Genomic DNA, 23211 nt, shown 5'->3' on the forward strand with positions numbered 1-23211 from the left:
TCTACCTATCCATCGATTTAGGCTGCTGTACCACACTCATCATGGAGGAAACTTACTGCCTGATATGTTTGTGAACAAGAAATCTGTCACCATGACCTAGACATTGCTTAACTAAAGACAGAGTTTGGGAGATAGAAAAAACACTGACAACCAGAAGATTAAAATGTTCTTTCCCTGGACACTAGGATTCTTATTATTCAGGTGTTCCACCAGGAGCGAGGCCCTGGGAGCTATTTTAAGCTCTTTAAAGGAATAAAATCAATGATCAGTTTAAAAGAGGGTTACAAAAAACAAAATCAGGCTGTCATGGGTAGTTCCTTTGGGCCAGGTAGGTATAGTCCATTCCCAGAAATGCTGCTTCTTCGCTCTTTAGTCTTTGAACTCAGTGGGCGTTCAGCCTCCGATACGGGGCAGTAGAACTTGTGACCAACAGCATCGATTTCTTGAAACACATAGCCTGGGGGCTCTTTGTAGGAGGCAAGGCACTTGACAATTTCCTTTGGCGTGTAGCTGGTGGCGTAGGTGGTTTCTCCATCGAGTGGTATGTTAGGCCTCCCAACTGACCAACCTGGCTTAAAGCTCTTCGTGAAAGTGGGGGGGTGAGGGACGTAATGGGCCCGAAAGGTGGTCAGGTTCTCCATTGGTTCTGCTGGCAAAGTAAGTTCTGGGGCATGTATGATGGGTTTTGCTTTCTTACCATGCCATGGCTTGTAATCATCCTTCATGGTGGAGCAGCTGTCAAAGGGTGCAGTGTTTTTCTGAACATGGCCCAAGGGCCGACATGTCTTGGCTGGCTGTCCCTTAGGGTATGTGTAATGAACCTGAGTAGTTGTCTGAAGGTCCATTTTCTCTACGGGGGGCACGTACACATCAGGTTTTCTGGTGACCATGGGGTGCTGTGGCCAAGCTTGGTATTTTTCCCGAAACTCTGTGGAAGATGAAAATGGGAGATCGTGGGTCGGCATTGACTGGTACGGTTTCACCATCTTGGCAGGCGGGCCAGCCAGCCCCTTGTATGACTGTTTGTGTGTGGTGAGGCCATCAAATGAGGTTTCACTGGGTTTATACTTCTCATACTCATGGACAAAGCGTTTCTCCAAGGGATGTGGCACATAATTCAACTTATAATTTGTCAGGTCCTCCAAAGGTGCTTTGGTCATGTGGGCTGGATTCAGAGGTTTGCAGCTGTGAGTGGCGACTGGTCCTTTATATATATAATCATCCTGGACAGTGGTTCTGTAGTCAAATTTTGCTTCTGATGGATGGAATTTATTGTCTGGTTTAATCATCTCTCGTTTTGATTCATTCCATGGCACATAGTCACCTGAAATGTAAGAATCTAATTTAAGTGTCCATCAATGCACAAGTTCTGTAGTTAGTTTAAAAATATAATAGCCTATGCTTTGGTTATTAGTTTTAATTATCCTTAGTATTTGTTGTTTGTGTTAGTCGTGTCAATCAGGTAGGCACCGTACAAACACATTCTGAGAGACCATCCCTGCCCCTGAGGAGTTTACAATCTAAATATACCACACAGAGAATGGTGGGAAGAAGGGAGTATTATCATCATCCCCATCTTACTAAAATGATGAACTAAGACACTGGGAGTCAAGTGACTTGCTCAGAGTCACACACCGAGTCTGGGAGAAATCTGGGAATTGAACCCAGATCTCCTAAGTCCCAATCTAGAGCCTCGGCTACAAGGCAGTCCTTCCTCGCTGTGTCTTCCTCTTCGATAACAACTGATTTTTTCAATGGGCTAGACAGTTGTTCCCTGCCCAGAACTGAGTTCAGGGTTTCTTCTTGCTGACATCTAGAGCAGTGCAGAGAGAAGTATTTCCTGCTTTCTTTGCACTGTGCTATATGTTAGCAGTGCTATCAACATGTGCAGAACCCTGACCTCAATTATTATTATTAATTAGTAGTATTGTGCTGGGCACTGTGCAAACATATAACAGAGTTGGTTCCTGCCCCAAACGGCTTACAATCTTAAGTATAAGACTAAGTATAATCTACCTCTTTGCCAACATTAGTACACTCTCTGTAGACTCCTGTGTGATGGGTGCATATTATATCCTATTTCACAGATGGGGAAACCAAGGCACAGGGAGTTAAAGTGACTTCCAGAGCACACTGGAAAACTCTGGCAAAAACTCCTGGCTCTCAGACCAGTGTTGTAGCCACAAACCCATCTTTCTTCCCTCTTACTAATCTTGTGCAATTGCCCCTAGAGAGCAATATGGTTACTGGTAGGAAGTTGAAATGAAATAGCCTTGGCAGTAACCCAAGTCTTATTTTTTTGCTTTCAAACCACATTGAGAGGCATGAGACAAACAACGTTCCAGCTGATTCTTTATAGGAAGGAAGTCTGGGTTTCAAAGTACCAGAAAGTAAATGATGCAACTGGAATTTTCCAGTCCAAACAGTATTGACTGTGCTATAATACAGCACAATTACAATTATATTAGAGCTGTGCTTATTACAATGAGAAGTTGAAAAATTAAAGGTTATTTTTAAATTAAGCATTTGTTCTCCAGTCCCTCTGCGCCGATGCCCAGCATGAAGTGGCAGTAGTAATCCTGACCCCATTGAAGTCAATGGCAAAACTCCTAGTGACTTCGGTGGGGCCAGGATTTTATTTTCTTCCGCAGTTTGAAGATCTGTCTAATCTAATCTGGCCTAATTTATTTTAAGTGTTTACATAGCACCAGCGTTCCTCGTATTTAGGTACTAAAGACCAGATTTTTAGAGGTATTTGGGCACCTAAAGATGTAGATAAGCGCCTAATGGGATTTTCAAAAGTGCCTAGAAGTTTAGCTACTACTGAAATCAATGGGAGTCAGATAGCGGGATTTTCAAAAGCTCCCAAACTAAGCATTTATCTTCATCGTTAGGTGCCCAAATACCTTTAAAAATATGGCCTTAAAATCCTGGCCTAATGTTGCTCAAGTCAATGGAAAGCCACCCATTGACTTCAGGGGGCTTTGGATCAGGCTCCACTACTAGATATGTGGGGGTGTCTAGCCATAGTGCGATCTGGAAGGATGTTTTGCCACCCACAGCACACCTAAATTTTCCAGGCACTCAAAGATATCAGCAATGCTCAGATTGCTGATAGGAACCTAAATAGCAGTGGCATTGATGATGTTCAAGAAATTTACTATTTGCATGGCCATGCCCACTCTGTGCAGCTTGCACAATCAGTTAAGTATATAAAGCGATGCGGTACACACCTGGATGAGAGTCATGAGCTAAAGGTAAAATTGTGATGATCATGGATGGGTGGACTAGTCCTGGAAACTATAAGGACTGATCCAAATAGGCTCATGTTCGTTCTGATCAATGCCCTTCGCTATTATCCCACCTGTCCTTTCTAAGTTAGTTCATCTGCCCATTGCAGCCTCCCACTGATCCCCAAGCTACTCCAGCCCCTCTGCTGATCCCTTTCCATCTACCTTTAAAGCCTTGCAATGCAGGTATGGAGGGAGGGAAGACATTGGAGTCATTTGTCCTCCCCGCCAAGGGGGCTGCCAGCCAGTCGAACTGCACAAAGACAAGGCAGAGCTAGGCCCAAGTCCCTAGTGTGGTTGGTGTTCCTAAACTGTCAAACACCACTGGTGGCTCTGATGAGATGAACTGTATAAGGTACCACCCCCAGCCACCAGCCCCAATATTAGACCCCTGGGACTGCTGAGTCACTCATCACGGTTTCCAGCTGGCTCAAGCCAATGCAGATACTTGACCGTATCGTTCCTTTGGGGCTGCTCAGACTAGCCCCCTAATCAGCCTTGCTTGGTTCTCAGAGAAGGACTTAGGGAGTTAAAATAAAGTCATCCCATCACCCCCGCCCCTGCCATGTGGTAGCATCCTGGCGACGGCAACCTGTCCTGCCTAATGCGAAAGCTGCCCTGGCACTCGCGTCACACTTCCCAGCACAGCGGGGCCGGACCTCTGGCTAACTCCAGCCTCACACACATGCATCATGATCTCTGAGGCATGTGCTGAGAAGTTTGACGTGAGCACCCTCCCAGACCCAACTGAAAGGTTGGTGGCCCACATCACTTTACCAAGGTAGGTGGTCCAGAAGGGGAAACAAGGGGCACATGTTAAGATGAATCATAGAAGAGAGGCTGTAGGGGCTTATTAAGAAGTGGGTGACTTCTGAGTCTCCACTGCTTATGACATGCAGTCTTCAAGCAAGTGTAGATCCAGTTGAAAAGGCTTGACATTTCACATGTAGCTAATCAAAACCGAACTGCACCCCAAAACCGTTCAGGGCTTCCCAGCGTCAGTGGTAATAATCTAGTCCAGGCAGTTCACTGAGACTATAGTTTTGCAAAATATTAAAAATAGTTTCCATGTGTCTTCAATTTTAAACTTCTGTAAGTGCCACACATTTGGAGTCCTCCTAGGCATTATGAATTTACTTTAGTTTAAGCCAACAATGCTACTATCCCTTCAAAATATGTTACAGTTTTATTGAAACTAATTCTTTTCCAGTAGATATTAATGGTTTACCATGTATCACCGTCCTGAAAACTTTAGGGGGTATGGGAAGGAGCCTAGGATACAAACCACATGTTCCTAAGCTCAGGCAGCTCTCCATATAACCAAGCTAGACAACGTTTTAATTCGATTATATACCTGTAGATAGACACACACGACTAAGAAGAGATGAGAACTTTGAAACCATGCTTCATGCAGTGTTAAGAAATCAAGTTGCAAAGCTGTCAGACATTAATTGTGATACCACTGGGTTGTGTGGACTCACGACTTCATATGAAAGGCATTTATTGCCAAAGTGGCATTATTTGAAACCTCATAGAGCAGCACATTACAAATAAATTGCACCTTGAAAGGTGATTAATAAAACCATTTTGTGCCATAAGGCTCAATAGGTAAAAGCACATTGAAAACCTTCGCATTTGTGGCCTGTGGCCTTTTAAAATGAATTAACTCAATATGGAACCAAATCTTTGTGGGGTTGTTAGATGGAGATTTCCATTTGCACAGTGTTTTGAAAAATACTGCAAATTACAACCAAATGTGGCTGTGCTGCATTTTATTGGAGCTCTTGAGCGCACTAGTAAAGGTCCTGACCTAAACACAGCTAAAACAAAAAGATTTACATATGGTTCTTAGTTCGAATGTAAGCATATCTAAACACATAGGGACAGACTCTCCGCTGGTATAAAGCATTGAGGCTTCGAGTGCTTTAACTACTTTTACATGGACACCGATTTTCTGGCTTTTTGTCATTTTAATTGTGTGACCTTAACATTGCATTCACATAGGTTTGCTTGCATTTTATTTTCTTGCTTGATTTTTATTTTAAACAGAGAATTACTTATGCTGAATAGGGCCAAACCCTCATACTAGCAATCAGCCTGAGTAAGTAGGCTATTTGTTTTACAGCAGAAAAACAATAATATTCCACGCTTATTTAAAGTAATACACAAAGTGCTAGCCCAGCCCTCTAGTGGTAGCATAACAGGCTGCTGCTAGCAGATCGCTATTTAAGACCAAGTCCCTGATCCAGCAGAGGCAAAATGCCCTAGTGTCATATGACAAACAACTCTGAAGCCAGCAGAGTTGCTCTGGATTCATGCTAGTATAACTGAGTGCAGTATTCATCCAGTGTACTCAACCCCTAGGGAAAGAAGGAAGCAGTGCAGGTGGCTTTTTAGCCATTCTATGGCTGTTTCATGAGTAGCGTTTACAGGTTTGGGAGGAAGTAGCATTTAGCACTCATTGACCCAAGAAAGATGATACCTTCTGGTGAGGGCAGTAAAAATTAAATAGGGTGTAATGGTCCAGTAGAGAGGGAACAAGACTGGGAGACCAGGCTCTGCCACTGACTGGGTGTGTGGCCTTGGGTGAGTTACTTAATCTCTCCCTCTATGCCTTAGTTCCCCATCTGTCACATGGGGATAGGAATACTTGCACACTTATTTGAAGTGTTTTGTGGGCTATGACTGAAGTGCTATAGAAGTTGTGAGCGTTATTTGTTGGCGCAGTTGTCAGAATTTAAAGGACTCCTTCACCTTGGAGGGACAAGGAGAATGCCATTGCCATTCGAGCCCCTCTCCCCCCACACACACACACCTCAGGACAGGAAACAGCAGCAATTATTCATTCTTTAAAATATATATAATTAATTCACAAGCACTGGAGCAGCTCCCAAGTCACTTTCACAATCACTGGGAGCAGAATCTGGCCTTGTGTTAGACGGCATTCTGAACTGGGCTGGCCCCAATGACTGAGTTGCTCAGCTAATCAGGAATGAGTTAGGATCCTGGGCTACCCTGGACCACACAGGCAAGCATTCAGCATTGGTTTTCAGCACCCCCCACTCCCCTCATGGCTGATGTTAGAGCATCACTGAGACCTTCAGCACTGCCCTAGGAAAGGGGCAAGAGAAGGGAAAGGCTCCTCAAAGACCCAACAGCCAGCCCACTCCCACCCTGAAATAAGGGCCTGACAAACTTGACACCTAGAAAAACGTTAAATTAGATTAAAATTCTCTCCTTAGCCTCAGTCCAGCCCAAAGTGCCCAGGTTAGTTAACTTTTCAGTCACTCTCTTAAGGCTCCTACAGAACCAATATAAGAAATAGCAAATGCAGAAGTCTGTGTAGCCTCATTCTGTTCTCTTGAAGCAAGATGTTACAAGCGAAGCCCTCCTTCAAAACAGCTGCAAGGGTACATACCTTTGTACGTAGGTATTGTGTCCATCTTGACATTGGAGGTATAGTTAGTCTCGCGAGGTAAGCATGGAGGAACTCGACAGATAGGATAGGGGTTGTAGTCTTGTTTATATGTTGAGATCAAATCCATATTCTCATCACTCTTGACATACTTTTCAGGTGGTTTGAATTTCACTGGCAACACTTCATGAGGTACGTAATCTCTCCTGTGAATAATAAAGGCACTACATCTTATTTGTGTCTGCCTTGAGGACTAAGTGTATGTTCCTTTTGCTGGGCACCCAAAGAAAGTTTGGATAATGCAATAAGGGTAGCTAGTGCAATACACAAGACTTTCACTTGTAGAAAGCTGGCAATACTCCTGTAATTACAGTATGTGTGAAACAGGACCATCGACTCCTTCAGGTGGGCCAAATTCCTCCTTGTCCGAACGCGGTGGGTTTACACAGAGTTAATTATGGACTTCAATGAAGTTAGACCAGGAAAGAATCTAGCCAATGAGTTTCGTGGACTCATTCTAATCTGTGCACATCACAAAGCCCATCACTCTATTTGGAGGCCCACGTTATAGGTAAGGTCCACATTGGTGGAGCAGGGGGGCATGTTTCTCTTAAGGACTGAGCTGGGCCAGGGCTTGTAATGTGCATGGCCTGAGACAACACCATCAAGCCATAATTTCTTTAAGGCTGGAATTTTTCAAAGGTGCCTAAATAAATGAGGCACCCAAATACCATTGACATTCAATGTGAGTTGGGCACCTATCTCCCTTAGGTGCCGTTTAAAAGCCCAATCAAAGTATTTCAGCCCCATGACTACTTTGCGGAGGACACGTGCAAGACCCCCCTCTGTGCAGGGGGCATGGCAGATAGCCTCTGATGGTGCCTTCCACAGCAGCCCAGCCAATGAAGGGGCTCCTGCATTTCTGGATGGGGCACTATTAATGAAAAAGATGTTAACCATTTCCTCAGCTGGTGTTTTTCTGTTCTCAGTGTGGTTGTGTGGATCTGCTTCTACTGTGTGTAGCATTATAAAAAAAAATGGATGCAATGTCTTTAAAGAGTTACCTTCCTCCAGCGAAACTTTGTATATAAACAGCCAGAGACCAATGCTGGATGACCGGTCTTTTCGTTAGCATGGTCTTATGTCATGGCTTAGCTCCTCTGGGGCACCATAGCCACTTTGCACCAGAGCACCAGCCCAAAGCTACAGTAACCATCCCCTGAAGGATCTTTCCAACATCAGACAATATAGCAACAATTGTGCCACTACACCTTGTTGCTGATGGAGGGAACACAGCGGGGGCTTCTCTGTACCCTGCTGCTCCATCTGCCCCTGGGGTCACTGGCCAGAGGACCAAACCAGCACAACAGCTGTCCCAGTAGTGAGACAGCACACCCCACCCTGAGTGGTGCTGTGTGTAGCAAGGATCTCGGCCTTTGGCTTTTGCGGGTTATACAAAAGTCACCAAATCTAACCAGAGGAGTGAGAATTTGGAAATAGGGAAATTGAATTTCAGATGGAAATTTACACTTCCACTAGACTAACAAAGAGATGCCATGATTGAAAGCCTTGAGTGGCTCCTGCACATGGAACTTGAGTCCGGCATTTGTATGAGCTCTGGACAAGTTTTCCACGTCCAGCTGCTCCTGCTTCAGCAATGAATGTAACCATGGCTGCACAAATTGCTATGGGGATCACCTGACCCATCACACAACAGTGCATCCCCCTCAAAGAGAGAAGGTGGGCTTGAAAAGTACCCTCCCCGGCAGCTCTTTGGGTCTCACATTAAATGGAGCACAGATGACGAAGGGATTATTGATGACAGAGCCTGAGGTCACAGAGAAAGTAAACAGCAATATATTCAAACATCAGCCAGAGGCCTTCAGCTGAGGAAAGAGAAATCAAATTGCTGGCTATGTATCGAAGACTCAGAGTCTTGCATTTCAGTAGCATAACACACCACATGCTCCACTAGCAGGGAGCAGGCTTGCTGATTAATTTAGGGGGAAGTCAGGAAGGGGCACAGTTAAACCCGAGGTCTTGTGTTTAAATTTCACAATCTGAACAGCAGCACAGCGGGGATTCAAAAATGGTTGAGCTTTGCACGGCATGGTACTCTGTGTGTATCTCATTTCCCCCATCATCATTAAAAACACATGGCCACTTACTGTACGTACGGCTTAGCGCCTAGAAGCTCCACTCTCGGACCAGGGCCCTGTATAAAAAGACAATCCCTGATCCAATGAGCTTCGGCCTGCCAGCCTTACTCAGTTCTTTTTCGTGCAGAATTCCTGTTGACTTCCCAGGGAATCTGCCCAATGCTGCAAGTGAGTAAAAACTAGGGAGAAAGCCAAGAGCCCAACCATGCCCCTGTGGTGCACACATGCTCTCTCAGCAGATCACCAGCAGCAGCTCACCCCAAACTCTGGCTCCCTACATTATTCCCTAACCCCCAGCAAAGTTATCACAGCCCCAGTATGGAGCATTTAACTAACTGTTCTCCTCATGCTCTCCTTGAGGGAAGCAATGCTTATTCCCCACCCCCACATTCATTCTCTCACCCTCCCGCCCTTTCACTGTTTCTTACTTGAAAGTTGTCATTCCCTCCACAGCCACTGACTGCTTCTGGTACTCTGCCTTGGGCTTGAACGAGTCTCTGGGATGGGCGTAGGGATACAGGGGGTATTGATCCACGTACTCCGACAGGAAGCATGGCTTCTCGCTCTTCTCATAGATCCTGGTGGGAAGATGTGGGCAATGGTGGCGTCTGTGCAAGAGAGTAGCATGGATGTTATCGACTGAGCCCCAGGGCGGAGCAGAGATGTTGGTGCAGGGCTTCAGCAGCACTGGTTACAAATCACCCACCAATTACAACTAACTATAGGGCATTACGAATCATCAGGCAAAGTCCTGGCCTATGAAACTAGTGAGACGCTTCCCTTGGGTACAATAATGACAACCTATAAAAAACAACACCACCAACCATAAGTGAGAACAGTGCGTTAACTCAAGCTAGAAAAGGTTCACTGATTCTAGCTAAACACACCCTACTGTGCCAGGCTGGGCACTCCATTTAAACCCTTTTGCTCAATTGTTCTGATTAAGGATTAGATTCTCCACAGCCAGAACCTTGTGCAGTTATCCAAAGCTATGCAAAGTGTGTGTGAAGTACTACCAGGTCAGCACTCACCGCTGTGGGGCATTTCACACTCACATCACAGCAGCGTTAAAGGGCTATGCAAGTGCAAGACAAGGGCGAATCCAGCCTTAACAGCATACGCCTGCTCCCATTGACACAGTGACAACATTTCCATCAATAGGAGCAGACGCAAAGGGACTCAAGGCACTGAGTGCTCGCAATTCCCATTGAGACGTGGTGGCTATGTCTTCTGAAACCCTGAAAGCCCATCAGGTTGTGAAACACTCTATTACAATCTACTGCCAAATGGCAAATTTACAGTGCTTTACTTCCTTTTAAACATATTTACAAACCACACTCGCATTCAGCACACTTAAAACCATCTCTTTGGCTCTCGCCACATCTTGCATTGTCAAAGCAGCATAATGCATGGCAACATCTGCATACCTCTGGATTTTCAAGTTGATGCAGGTCATAAGCCAGCATTGTAAACAATAAACCTTTCAGGATGGATCCCTGAGGTATGCTCTGCACAAGCTTAAAAAAATTCTTACATCTAGTGCTGAGCTAAACAAACATTCTCTTTCAGATTAAGCAAATCAAAACCAAAGTCAAAGTCACTCCATTTGTCAGTGATAGTAAGTCAGGGGCTTTATGGAAATCATCAAATAATATACTCATTTCAAAACCATTAGCCAAAGCTTGATTGATGCTATCTGTAATTTTAAAGAGGCTCCCTCTACTTAAAAACCACTCTTATGTCTGGAAAGTATTTACATACTATGGTTCCAAGTAGCCCCTGAAATCACTTGAAAAGAAACTGGTGGGGAGGGTTGATATTTTCTTTGTGCATTGACAGCACTTTACGTATAGTCAGTTTCACTGTATGGTTAGTTACTCAGTTTCACCTCTTGCTTATATGGCTCTTTCACATTGCAACAAAGGAGAGACTGCCCCATAGAAAATGTAACGGTACCCCCCTCCCCCACTCCAAGGCCCAAAGGGACTTGGAGGTAGGTGTAGAAAGGAGCTCCTTTTAAATTGTATTTTGAAATTGACAAGATTTCAAGTTATTTGTAGTAATTATCTTTGCTGTTACAGGAGCATCCAGGAATCCCAGTCAAGGAGCCCCTTTGTGCCAGGTGCTGTACAAACAAGACACAAAGACGACAGGCACGGCCCCAAAGAGAGGGTTACAAATCTAGGTGGCAGTGACCCTTTAAAGAAAACTGGATTCATCCAAATCATGGGATCTAAAACCAGATTCAGAATAGTGTTATGAAAGACTTAATTGGTAAATTGTAATAATATTGCTCTAGACAATGGTAGAAGTAATGAAATGGTGTTGAGTACAACAATTAAGTTTAATGGCTCATTTGTGGCTTTAAGCCAGGGCTTGAGGCAGACACATATCTCTCTGGGAGTGCTGGAAAGTGCATGAAGGGACTAGCTATTGCTACACCTTGTTCCAAGTATCAGTGTTCACAAGCCAGTATGGGAAAGACTCGTATTGTCTCAGAGAGGCTCCTGACCAGGTTCTCAGTGACCAGTTCATGCCCTGACACTTGGGGCTTTATAGTCCTCTTTTTTTTCTTTTCTTTTTTAAACTCAACCTCCTGTTGATGTCAATGTGCGTTTTGCTGAGTAAAGACTTCAGGAATGGGCCGACAGGGATTACAGCTAGAAAAGACCTATGGTTTTTATGTCTAGTGCATCATTCCTGCCAGTGTGTGATTATTCCCTTCTGTGTGTTCTCCAATGCTCTATCCAGGCTCCTTTCAAGTTATTCAAGTAATGGGGCTTCAATACTTAATAAAGTAGCTGTTAAATCAAATGTTTGTCCATCTAGCGTCAGTAAATGTCTGATTACCCAAAGTTACAGTGGTAGCCGCTGAGCTATGTATGGGGTCACATAGATTCTGAATTATTTTCCAAACTGCAGGTCACAAGGGAAGGACAGACTGCGCTCAGATAAAATTCAGCCTTTGCTTGACAAGCCAATTTTCTACTCTGGCTATGAATCTTTCCATGAAACCGTAAATCAGAAAGAGCCCCGGTAGATTCATCTTTGCCTTGGAGAGGCTTTAAGGCTTGGATGAATGGTGGAATGAAGGAGATCATCCCAGTTTGTTACCATGTTTGAGGAATTAAGTTTAAACTGGCAATTTCAAAAAAGCCTAAGAGAGGTAGGAACCCATTTCCTAATGAAAGGCTTGTGAAAATGGCACCAATCCCCATTCAAGGTCAACTCTTAGGTGTCTTTGAAAAATCCCAGATTTTATACAGATGGAAAGAGAACAAAAAGGAAACCGAATAAGGGGCAAATCTTCCCCCACTCCTAACCCAACTTGGCCTTGGTGCAGAGGGTTTTGAGGGGATGGAAAAAACACTTAGTCCTCCCAAACAAGAGGCCACTCAGAAGCACCAGACACACATTGACCTCTAATGCAGTCTCATAGCATCCCCAGCAATTCCTCCTTAGCCCTCCAGGGGAGTAAATGGCCCCTGGATCCTTCCAGCCTCAAATGTGCTGGCCTCCTGCCTGACCCTAAGCTCCTTTCCTTCCTCTGTGGATTGGACATGCTGAGTTCAGCTTTGCAGTGACCAAGGAGTGCACGAGGCCCCGATACCCAGCCAGTTACAGCAGAACCACACTGAATCCACTGCAGCAACTGTTATTTACTACTCAGACTATGGAGAAAACATCTATGCTGCAAAAAATGGGAGGCATTCGGAGCAGGATGGACACCTCATGCCCAGTTTGTCATTGCCCTGCATCATGGGCAGTCTTTTACACCAGAGCAAAGAAAGTGCAAAGAGTTCACTTTACACTGGAGTAGGTGGCTGCACGCAATGCAGGGCAACAATGAACTGGGTCCGAACTGGGTCCTAAAGTATGGGGTATGCCACCAAGCAGGGGTAGTGCCAAGCTAATAGGTGCTTTACAAGGAGCATGGATACTTAACACAGAGCTTTACCGGCACTAGCTAAAAATCCACTTGCCCTGGGTATACTGTTGATAGTAGATACGAAAGATAGGTCCCCTCTGTTCTTCTATATAACAATCTTAATCAAAGGTCCTAAAAGGCTGACAACCTTAATTCAAGGAGTGATTTCATTCATTTACTTATTTGGATTTGTAAAAACACAGGAAACACCTTTCTGATCCGTCTCAGCTCCTCGGATATTTATAAATCTAAGGATAAACAGAGACACAGAACATACAATAATGCGAAGTAACCAAGCAGAAGTAAGCCGCACTCCCCACTTTTCCTAAACATTGCCCCCAACAGTCGTGCCTCTCTGGTTGCCCTCCAACAAAGCTGTGCTCTGCATTATGCTTTTTAATTTCACCTAATAGGTACCAGATACTCCTGTCCTCTGCACAGCCTGGAAGGGGGCAGCAATTATGTGTGCACGGCCCTCACTCTGCCTGGAGATGGGAGCAGCCCCTCCATGTGAACATCGGTCATTTGAGGGCTCTGCTACAAATTGCATATAGATGAGTTTGCCATGCCAACGAAGTGCAGAGCCGTGAAGCTGCAGGTTCTCCTGGCAAGATTACAGGAGACCTAAAATTCACAGCAAAAATCTGCAATGATTAATGCTGCTCAGAGCTCCGGCCCCAGAATCCCTGACCAGATAGAGCTGAAATTGTACCATGTGACTTCTAGACTCCTTCCTCTACCCTGACCTCATACCTTGCTCACTAGCTGTTCTATCATTGGTTCTCTCCTTCATTCATTTGCTGAACAGAGGGGTCACAGGAATCAGCTCCCCTGAAGACAGTGGTAAGGTATTGCTTGAGTGATGGGGGACCTCAGGAGGGAGAAGATCCTTGTAATGGGAAAGGGCCTGGAAATAACCTCAATCTCCTGCAAACAGCCTCATCCCATGCCCATGGAACTGTGGCAGACCGGGGCAGACATTCATTGTGTTGAGCAGAGCCCATCTTGGTCTGGAGATGGGCCTGGGTTTAAACCCAAACTCTTTGCCTGCCTCAGTATATACACTCAGCCTCTTTCAATTATTTTTTCATTCCCCAAGCTATACAAGTGTATGTTTTATATTTATTATCAGATTATGAAAACAACACTTGGAGGTGTCTGAAAGTTAGCTGTTGAGGCAAGTGCTTACCCAAAATAAATCATCCGTGGCAGGGTAGAGAAAAAAAAATCTCTAAGTGTTTTGCCTTCTATTTCTTTGCCCAAAATTGTGATGTATGCACACACTTACACTTACAGTATCCCGTACACAGAACGAGCAGGGGAAAGGATAAACTGGTGTTAATGCACAACTGACATCTGATAAAATAAGCCACTTTTGCATCGAGAGAGCCTTTCTTAAAAAAATGTTTTAAATGGACACTAATGTAAATCACAGAGCAAGATACTTAAAAACAAGGCGTAGACCAATACTGAAGCAAACCTTGAGCTCTACTTTACTGTTCCTTCTGGCCCTATAAATATTTATAAAACAATTACACGGTCATTAGGCACTGAAGACACTGTTATCTGAACACGGTAAGTCGGTATGTCAGTCAGAGTTTAATAGTTAATACAGCTGGGCAGATGATAGGAGATTACCTCATGGATTCTGTTGGCTTTGGTACGACATATGTCCAATGGCACCCTAATTTCTAACCCCATGATTATCCCTAACCTGTGACATTTGTTATGCTCCCAGGGGTGCTTCATAGTCTTGATTCTCCTCTGACGTACACCAGCACAAATTATACATGACTCCACTGGAGTCAATTGAGTTACACTGGTATAAGTAATAGGAGAATCAGTCCCTGTGTTTTTAATTTCTATTAATAATTAGGAAACAATAGTAGTACCACCAGAGAGCTTCCAGTGTAAATCTGACTTTGCAGCCCAAAATCCTTCAAGTAATATTGACTCCAAAATTTAGTAGTTTAGGTCTGGGCCTAGAACATAGAATTTTTCTACAAAATATGGAGTGGATTGGACACTTGGGCCTAGCTCCTCCAAGGTATTTTTGTGCCTTACTCCCATGGTTATCAATGGGAGTTAGGCACCTAAATACCTATGAGGATGTGGGGCCTTGGCTCCTGAAGGGTGGAACTCTAGACAGAGCGATATTCAGTAGTGTTCAAAAAGGCTTTTCATAATTTTTTTTCCGTAAGAAGAGTGATAATGTAGCTATGGGGTACATGTGTGGGCAAGCTTAGGTCAGGACATCAGAGAGTGCTAGAGACCTAAGCTTTCATTTAAGAAAATGTAAATCACTCGCACGTTTCCTTGCAGTGGTAGACCTCAAAGTGCATCCCAATTGCTGAGGAGATTTGTCATGTAAAAAACAAAAAAACAATTTTTCTATGGACAGTGTCATGAGGCTACGGAATGGGGCGGGAGTAAACAAAATAATTATATTTCCACACAAAACCGTGGTGTGGTTAAGGTTGCAGGCACATATCAGAAATTTGAGCACATTACCTTTCAAGAACATTAAAACTAAAAATGAAAAAGCAGTGTCAGAAACCCAAGAAATGCAGAATTAAGGTTGCAAGTCTCAGACAATGCACATAAATTCCTTAAATGCCTCCAGGGCCATGCTCTGAGAAAATAAGAAATACACACTACCCTATCCATCCACAGCTAACATTTTCATTTCATCAGTTACCCCAAAAGACTAGAATGCTTTAATCTTAATCATACTTCATGGGCATCTTTACATTAATGCACACTACACATACATTAGACCATAGCATAGTGAAGGCAATCACTACTCATTCCTAAAAGGGCCCAGTCTTGTTCCTGAGGTCACTTGGCTCCTTTTAGAAGATGCTCATTGTATTGCAGGATCAAGTCTTATGATAGGGCAGCCAACTTTCCAAGTGCCATTAGACACAGAGCAAGCAAATTTTATATCCTCCGGCCATGAAATTAGAGCACATATATGAAAAACCAAATGTAAATCCAAAGAAAGAAAGAGTCCTCACTACTAGAGGTAGATGTGCAGTATTGTTTTGTGATCATCAATCAAAGCTAAGCCATATATTGAAGAGCAGTAGATATAAGATAGTCATAATAATGGCGTCTCATACAACTACTTAACTCTGAGCCAAATAGAGGAGTTCTGTAATTTTTAGAAGGAAGAAAACAAAAATGCAGGTCCCATAGTCAATATTATATGGACACTATTAGGAAAACAAGTAAATGTGTTGCCAACATGAAAGTGGTTAGCACATATCAGCGTTTTCTTTGTGGGTAAACAAGATACAGAATACAAGTTTTATACTGATGAACCACTAAGCCATCTTAAAATACTGTGGGGGTGATCTTCAGCTTTCATAGACATCAATGGAGCAATGAAAGTTTACACCGACTGGGGCTTTGCCCCACATTTTGACTGAGCCAGTTAGGATGCACTAAACACATGGGCTGCTTTTTTCATCCTCCTAGAAATGGTTTTGAAAGGGCTTGTAAATAATGCTTGTTCTGAAGTTGCTCTGAAACAAGGCTAGAACAACAGTGGCTGATCACTTAGTGTTTTGTAGCTTGCCCGCTACTATCCATATCTACCAACAGCTGAGATTATGATTCAGTCACTTCGGAGTTCAACAGCTTTCCCAGGACCTTACTCTTCTGCCAACTCCCATGGATTTCAGCAACTGTAGTCTCCCACTGTAGGGTACAACTAAGGCCCATTAATTTCAGGGGCTCCATAAAAAAGGGCAGAATCTTGAATTCTTCTCTCCCAGCACCATAACCTGGTCTTGACTTTAGGATTGATGAGTTAAGGTGTTTTTTTTTTTTTCTTACAGATCTTTGAAGACATAGGGTCAGATTCAGTCCTAGTGTAAGAGGGTGCTACAGCAAAATTTCACCCACTTATATGAAGGCCAAATTTGGCCTATGATGCATGATATAAGTGGTTAGTGATAGTACTATGGTAGTTTCTTCAAGACACTTATCTTGCTAAGCAGAATATGTCCCTGTAAAAAAACTGTTTTCCCTTATTCAGAAGTCCAGTTCTGATACCTGTGTTGCTCCTCTACTGAGGGGGTAGCAGGTCTTGCAAGTCAGCTTCCTAATGGAGGAGAAATCAGTCACATAGAGTCTGGATAGACTCTGAGTGTAATTTGCTTTATTTACATATACAAGCCAGTCCTAGAAGGAAGGTGGTCAAACAACATGCAGGGCAATCTCTTCTCCCAGGAATCTTAACCCAACACCAAACACCAAGTGCTTCAAGAATTAACTCTTATCAGAGGCCCAAGCAGAGAGCGACCTCTCCTGCTCACACAGATTCCTCTCTCCCGAAGCCACCTCTACACAAAACTTTGCATAACCAAAAATTAAACCAATCCAGCATGTCTTTGCAAGAGTCAAAGCTTGCTCACCCCATACAAAAAACAACTTGGGAGGATGTGTGTAAAAATGCCAAAGATGCCACCTGTTGTAACAATACTATCTTATGTTTCTACAGCACCTTTCATTCCAAAGGATCCCAAAGCAGTGCACCAGGGGAAGGACCTCTGCTCATTGTGCAACATTGGACAAAAAACCAAACACAATATTAAGGTGCATAAGAAATAAAATAGAAAATGACACTGGGAATATTTTATCATCATTACATAAGTCAATGATATGCCCTCACCTGGAATGCTGTGGGGAGTTCTCGCCAGGCTATCTCGAAAAGGATTTTATCAGAAATACAGAGGGTGCAGAGATGGACAACAAAATGGCTAGAGACTTGGAGACACTTGCATGCAAAGAGAGATTGAAAAGATCCGGACTCTTTAGTTTAGTAAATAAACAAATAAGAGGGGACATGATAGAGGCATTCAGAACTATGATTGGTATATAGGATGGAAGGGAAATAGACTGCTCCTATTTACCCTTTCTCGTGATTCAAGAACAAAGGGATGTTTAAAGAATTTGAAAGGTGACCAATTTAAAAATGAAATTAGAGAAATATCTTTCCACACATGGAATTAGCTTGTGGAACTCATTGCTACTAGGCCGGAGCATTTCTGGATTCCTAAAAGGATTGGATGTTTGTATGGATAATGAGAAAGATCATCTACTGTTTGATAAAGTGGAATATATATAATGGTGATACACTCTCATGCTTCAGGGCATAAGAAAATTCTTTCCCTTTTGGCTGAGGGTAACTTCAAATTGCCCATTGATTCATCTGGTGCTGGCTGCTATCAGAAGCAGGATACTAGACTAGATGGCCACTGATGTCATCTGGAATGCAATTCCTAGCTTCCTACAAACTCTCAAATCAAAAGGGCTAGCGCCTCCCAGTGTCAGTTCACACAATGAAGAATCTGCAGGCCATACCTTTCTCTCTCCATCATAACATGCCTTCTGTAGTGCAAGGTATTACAGAAAAGCTTATTTAGACATGGAACAGCATATGTTTCAGCTACTAAGTCATTGCCTGGCTTTTGTGCCATGATGATTTGCCAGCTAAAACCTGTCATCTGATGGTTAAATAAGACCTCAGTCTTGCTGACCTCCAGTTCCCCATCTGTACAAGGTGGCTAATAACATAGTTACAGAAGGTTGAGAATAAATTCAGTAATGTTTGTGAGCGTCTCATACTAGCGCAATGATTCCACAGAAAAATCTATTAATAATAAACAAAGTGAAGGAGAATATTGTATCCAGCTGAAACTGTAGCAAGAATGTAAGGTAAGCAAAATGTTAAGTACCCACATTAGAATTTGGCCAGGACAACTGGGTAACTATTATTAATTAAAGCATTTCCGTGTAATTGTCTATAGCTGGACACACAGCAGAGGATAACTTATCAATGGGTGCCATGACTAGTACTGAAGAGCAAAGTCTCATGAATTAACCAGAAGTGGTTCTCACAGCATTGGTTTTATATTGCATCCAACAGCACAATCTCCCCTACTGTTCACCTGCTGGGTCACCAGCACTATTTCCTGCAGCCTCTGGGTTTGCCTTGGAGGTTTCTCATTTGAGTGCTGGCCAGGCCTACAAATCTCTGCTTCAGAGCCGATGCTACCGTCCCTAGGACAACACCCGAGGAAGCGTGAGAGAGGCGGTAACAAAGGACTGGGGAGCACATTCTAGCACTACTGCAGGAATCTAGTGTTGGGGCAGACTGCAAAGCAATTCACTGAAGTTCAGTCTATATTTATAGACGTCTCCTTTCTCCCAAGCCATGGAGGAACAATCAGAGGTTCGGTCATATGATTAGATTATAGATAGATGTTTAGGCAGGAAAAAAAAAACACATACTATGCATAATGTGTCAAAATGTATCACATACCACATACATACACTGGGTGTGATAACACTACCAGGAAAATGGAAACACATTGTACATGAAGGCATATGGAATGTAGAATATGTTGCTTTTAGATGGTGCATGGTTTTAAATAAGACTTAAATGCACAATAAAAGGCAACTGTTCCCTCAGCAGAGCAGGAGTTTGACGTTTCTGTGATTATAACTGTAAAAAAAGACTTTAATCTGAAACCTTTTCCAGGCTAATTGTAATTCCCACAATGCTCAGAAACAGTTTTCTTAATGTCATGGGTGTAATGTTACACTTTGGATGATAAACCTCACTTCTCTGCGCCCCCCCCCCCCCCATGTTAAAAAATATGGGTCATATCACACAAAAAGCTAACAGTAAAGAGAGATTCTATTTCACATGAAGCTGGCATGTACATGCACACGTACACAGAGCCTGCACTCTGTGGGCAAAATAAAGCTGTGGGTTTTCTTTAAGTGTGGTTCAACTGTGAAAGACAAAAGCTTAGCCTCTGTTCTTGACCACCTCTGAAGGCCGTGACAGATTCTGCCACCACTTATCAACAATTTGGAACATTTTATTCATTTGGAATGAGCTCAACATCCTAAAAAGAGGACAACAGTGTGTTGTTAACCAACATTGTGAATTTTGTGATAATGTGCCACGGTCATCGTCTTTGCGGAACGTTCACCGGGTCAGCAAAAGATCCACAATGAGGTCACTATATTTCACAAGGCAGCCCCAATGCCTAGCAGCTATTTTCTTCATGCACACTTTTCCCCCTCTCTCTAGCAGTCAAGAAAAAAAAGATTATACCCAAAAAACAAAAAAAAAACCAACAACCCACAACCCTCACCTTCCTAGATTTGCTCCCAAAGATGCCAAATATCCCTTTTTGGTATGGACAGACAGTCTCTACTGTGAACAAATGTTTTTCCCTTTTTTTTTTTTTCATGCTGTCTCACACCAAAATAACCCATCTGCTCCAATACATTTCAAGGGGTGCTATATGTCTGCCTTCATTTTGCTGTCCAAATGTTCCCATTAACAGTCTTCAAATGTATATAAACGGTGAGTATTTATTAATTATTGTTATAACAGCTATGTCCCCCCCTTTGGAGTTATAATAAAATAATAATATAAGCAGAGATTAACTACATATACCATTTAAAACAGAAAGCCCAGTGAGCATAGCAATGATGGTTAAAACTGATGGCTTCGCAAAAAGTAACAGCCCTTACAGGTGATTTCAAATGACCTAATAATCTTAAAAAAGATTGAACAGACTTTTGGGATCATCTCCATTTACCAGAGCCTGATCCTACTCCCTTTGAAGTCAAGGCAAAATGCCCATTCCCTCTTGTGGGTAGGATCAGTCCCCAGTCCAGTAGGGCCCCCTTGTAATAATGAGCAACCACTTTTTGAGGGGAGGGATAATGAGAGAATTTTTTCATCAATTTTATATATTCTAGTCAATTGAACATGGGGAGTTTGGTTTTGCTTAGGAGTGATTTTTGCCCTGCTCTGGCACAGGATGTTCTAACATAGATCAGCAGATTTGTCATCAAAGCATTCCAGACATGAAGGGAAGTTTTAAATGGCTAAGAGCTGGGGTTTTCACCATTTCCCTTAGGCTATTCCACAATCTAACATCTCAATGATAGGGAATTTTTGTGATATTCTGCCTGAAATATATCTTTTCTTGATTTCATCCCATTACTCCTAGCTATACCCTCTTGGACCATCCTAAATAATTCCTCTTTCTCCTTGAGGTTTACATCTTTTAAAGATAGTGACAGAGCATATGTGCGCGCACGTGCACCTGCCAGCTGCCCAAAGATTGGAGGGGTCCAGACCTCGGGTTTTGGTTCAGCCTCTCATGAAGAGCTGGGCCACTTTCAAAATTCACAGCTGGGTTCAGCATTTGAATACTCCCAAAGTTCAGACATGTTGAGCGCCGAGTCTGGGGACAAACCGAGGGATTGATCCAGCACCACTGAAATCAATGGAAATTAGCATGTTTGTTTTTAGCTGTCATTTATCCATAGTCAAGGGTGGGGAAATTATCGCATTACACTGCTTAGATTTAAAGGGGAGTGACTGATCTGGATTTTCAGAGTTGACTAAACTTAGCAAATATAGCAACCAGTGATGAAATTATGCCAGCACAGTGCTTCACTAGTTCAAGGAGCCCAGTGGGAGTGCAGAATAAATGTATTAAGGCTGTGTTAGCTTTGGCAGCTGGATTCAAATGATTAGCAAGAGGAAGGCCCACAATATGTTCTAATCATTTAAGTAAATTACTTACAAGAAAGCTATCTTTTAAAATAGGTAAACGATATTATCTTGACAGCAGGCAGCTAGACATCAGTATCCGAAGTATGCTAAAATTTGGTGGATAACTGCTACGGAGTTTATTTTCATAAACTAAAAATACTGATTTACCTGTGCTTTCCTATTGAGGATTAAGATTTTATCCTCCCAGAGAGAGCAATCACAGGTTGCCATGACATGGTGTAATGCCCTCCTTATGTCATGGCTGAATGGTTTCTAGATTTTAAACACATTAATACATGCATTGCGTATTATGTTTTGCACAAACTCACTATGATAGGTTTTGTGGCTTACCACTGTGAAAACTGGTGAGGTTCTACTCTGTTCCCATGTGTACACACCTCTCTCAGGACAAGGAAAATATACATCCAGGATCACTCTCTCTCTTGCATGAGCCCTCATATTTTTGATTTATTTTGTATAGGTCTACCATAAATTAAGCTTTTTAACAGACACACATACACCCTTCATGTATATTTGAAAGAGGGAGAACTCATAAATATAAAAGAATATCTTTAAATTAATTAATTTTAATTCAATCTAATTCATAGATTTACTTGTAAATTCTCAGATAATTCATTCTATGCGCAAAGAGTAAGTGCAGTAATTTTGTGGAGAATATGCTGTATTCCTCACACAACACACGGGTTGAATCCCTGCTTTACGTGCAAAACTCACTCAACCCTCACTATGGAACCACAATTGGAACTTCCATAATGACAGATTTGGGAACTTGACTTATTCATAATAATAAATGGACTGATAGATGGAAAGAGGACATATAATGAATTGAATATTGTTATGGCAAGCATCACCAGGAGGTGCATTTACGTATAGTTTTCCAAGTTCTTTTTCCTAGTATTTGAGCAAATGTTCAGTCTTAGAGAGACATGCTGCACTGTTAGTTTGGGGGCTGTACAAGGCATTGTGTAGAGCCAGTGATCACTGGAGAGAGATCTGTGAGACCAGCAGGAGAGTTTGTTCTCTGCCTTGATCTCTGCTTAGAGTCAATTTTTGAAGCAGAATTGCTCTCTAGGAACTGGGCACCGGTAGGGGGTTAAGATTCCTGAAAAAAAGGGATTGTTCTGCATGCTGTTTGATCATCTTTTTTCCAGGACAACTATATGTATAAATAAACCAAGGTATGCTAAGACTATACCCAGATTCCTTGTTGCTGATTTCTCCTCCTCTGGGAAGGCAACCTGCAAGGCCCCAGACATCTGCTATTGCACTGCAGAGAGGCAATGCTGATGTGAGACTGGGACACTGATGTCGGGAGAAGGGGCAGCAATATGTCTAGGGCAAGGTTCTGCCCTTGGAACAGCATTGCATGTCCCATTGATATGTATGGGAGCACTGTGCGGCCCACAGAGGGCGGTATTTGGCTCTCTGTCTGGTAAAAAGCTCTTGGCTGTTGACTTTATAATGAAATATAAATAAATGCAAAGGTCACAGATTGGGCTTTCCAACATTTCTGGATGTGCCTGCTGAAAGGCCAGTTGGTCCTGGGGAATGGATTAGATGGATAATGGTTCTTTCATGCTTAATTTCCTATATGTACTATGATCATTTGGCGTTTCACATGGCAGTAATATACAGCACCTATACTGAACAGTTACTAATGTAAAATGATTTAGCTTAAAGGTGACCAACAATTCCTGTAAGTACCATGGACCAGTTTATTACTGGTCTTTGTGTGGGATGGGGAGGGAGGAGAAGGATGCAAGTGTGTGTGTCTCACTCTCAAACACACAGCAAAATTTCAA

The 23211-nt window shown here is 42.9% G+C and overlaps 1 protein-coding gene across 1 annotated transcript in view; it reads right to left on the reverse strand.

The window, feature by feature from the left end:
- Nucleotides 1-205: 205 nt before the first annotated feature.
- SAXO1 (stabilizer of axonemal microtubules 1) overlaps nucleotides 206-23211 on the reverse strand; it is a 55424-nt gene continuing 32418 nt past the window's right edge. Inside the window, exons 2-4 of the mRNA XM_048849505.2 lie at nucleotides 9293-9472; nucleotides 6709-6911; nucleotides 206-1324 (exon numbers count right to left, since the gene is read on the reverse strand). Coding sequence (XP_048705462.2) covers nucleotides 297-1324; nucleotides 6709-6911; nucleotides 9293-9472 — 1411 coding nt within the window. The 3' untranslated portion in view covers nucleotides 206-296. The remainder of the gene's footprint in view (nucleotides 1325-6708; nucleotides 6912-9292; nucleotides 9473-23211) is intronic.

This window comes from Caretta caretta, chromosome 5 (assembly GCF_965140235.1).
Source record: "Caretta caretta isolate rCarCar2 chromosome 5, rCarCar1.hap1, whole genome shotgun sequence".
Lineage (NCBI taxonomy): Eukaryota > Metazoa > Chordata > Testudines > Cheloniidae > Caretta > Caretta caretta.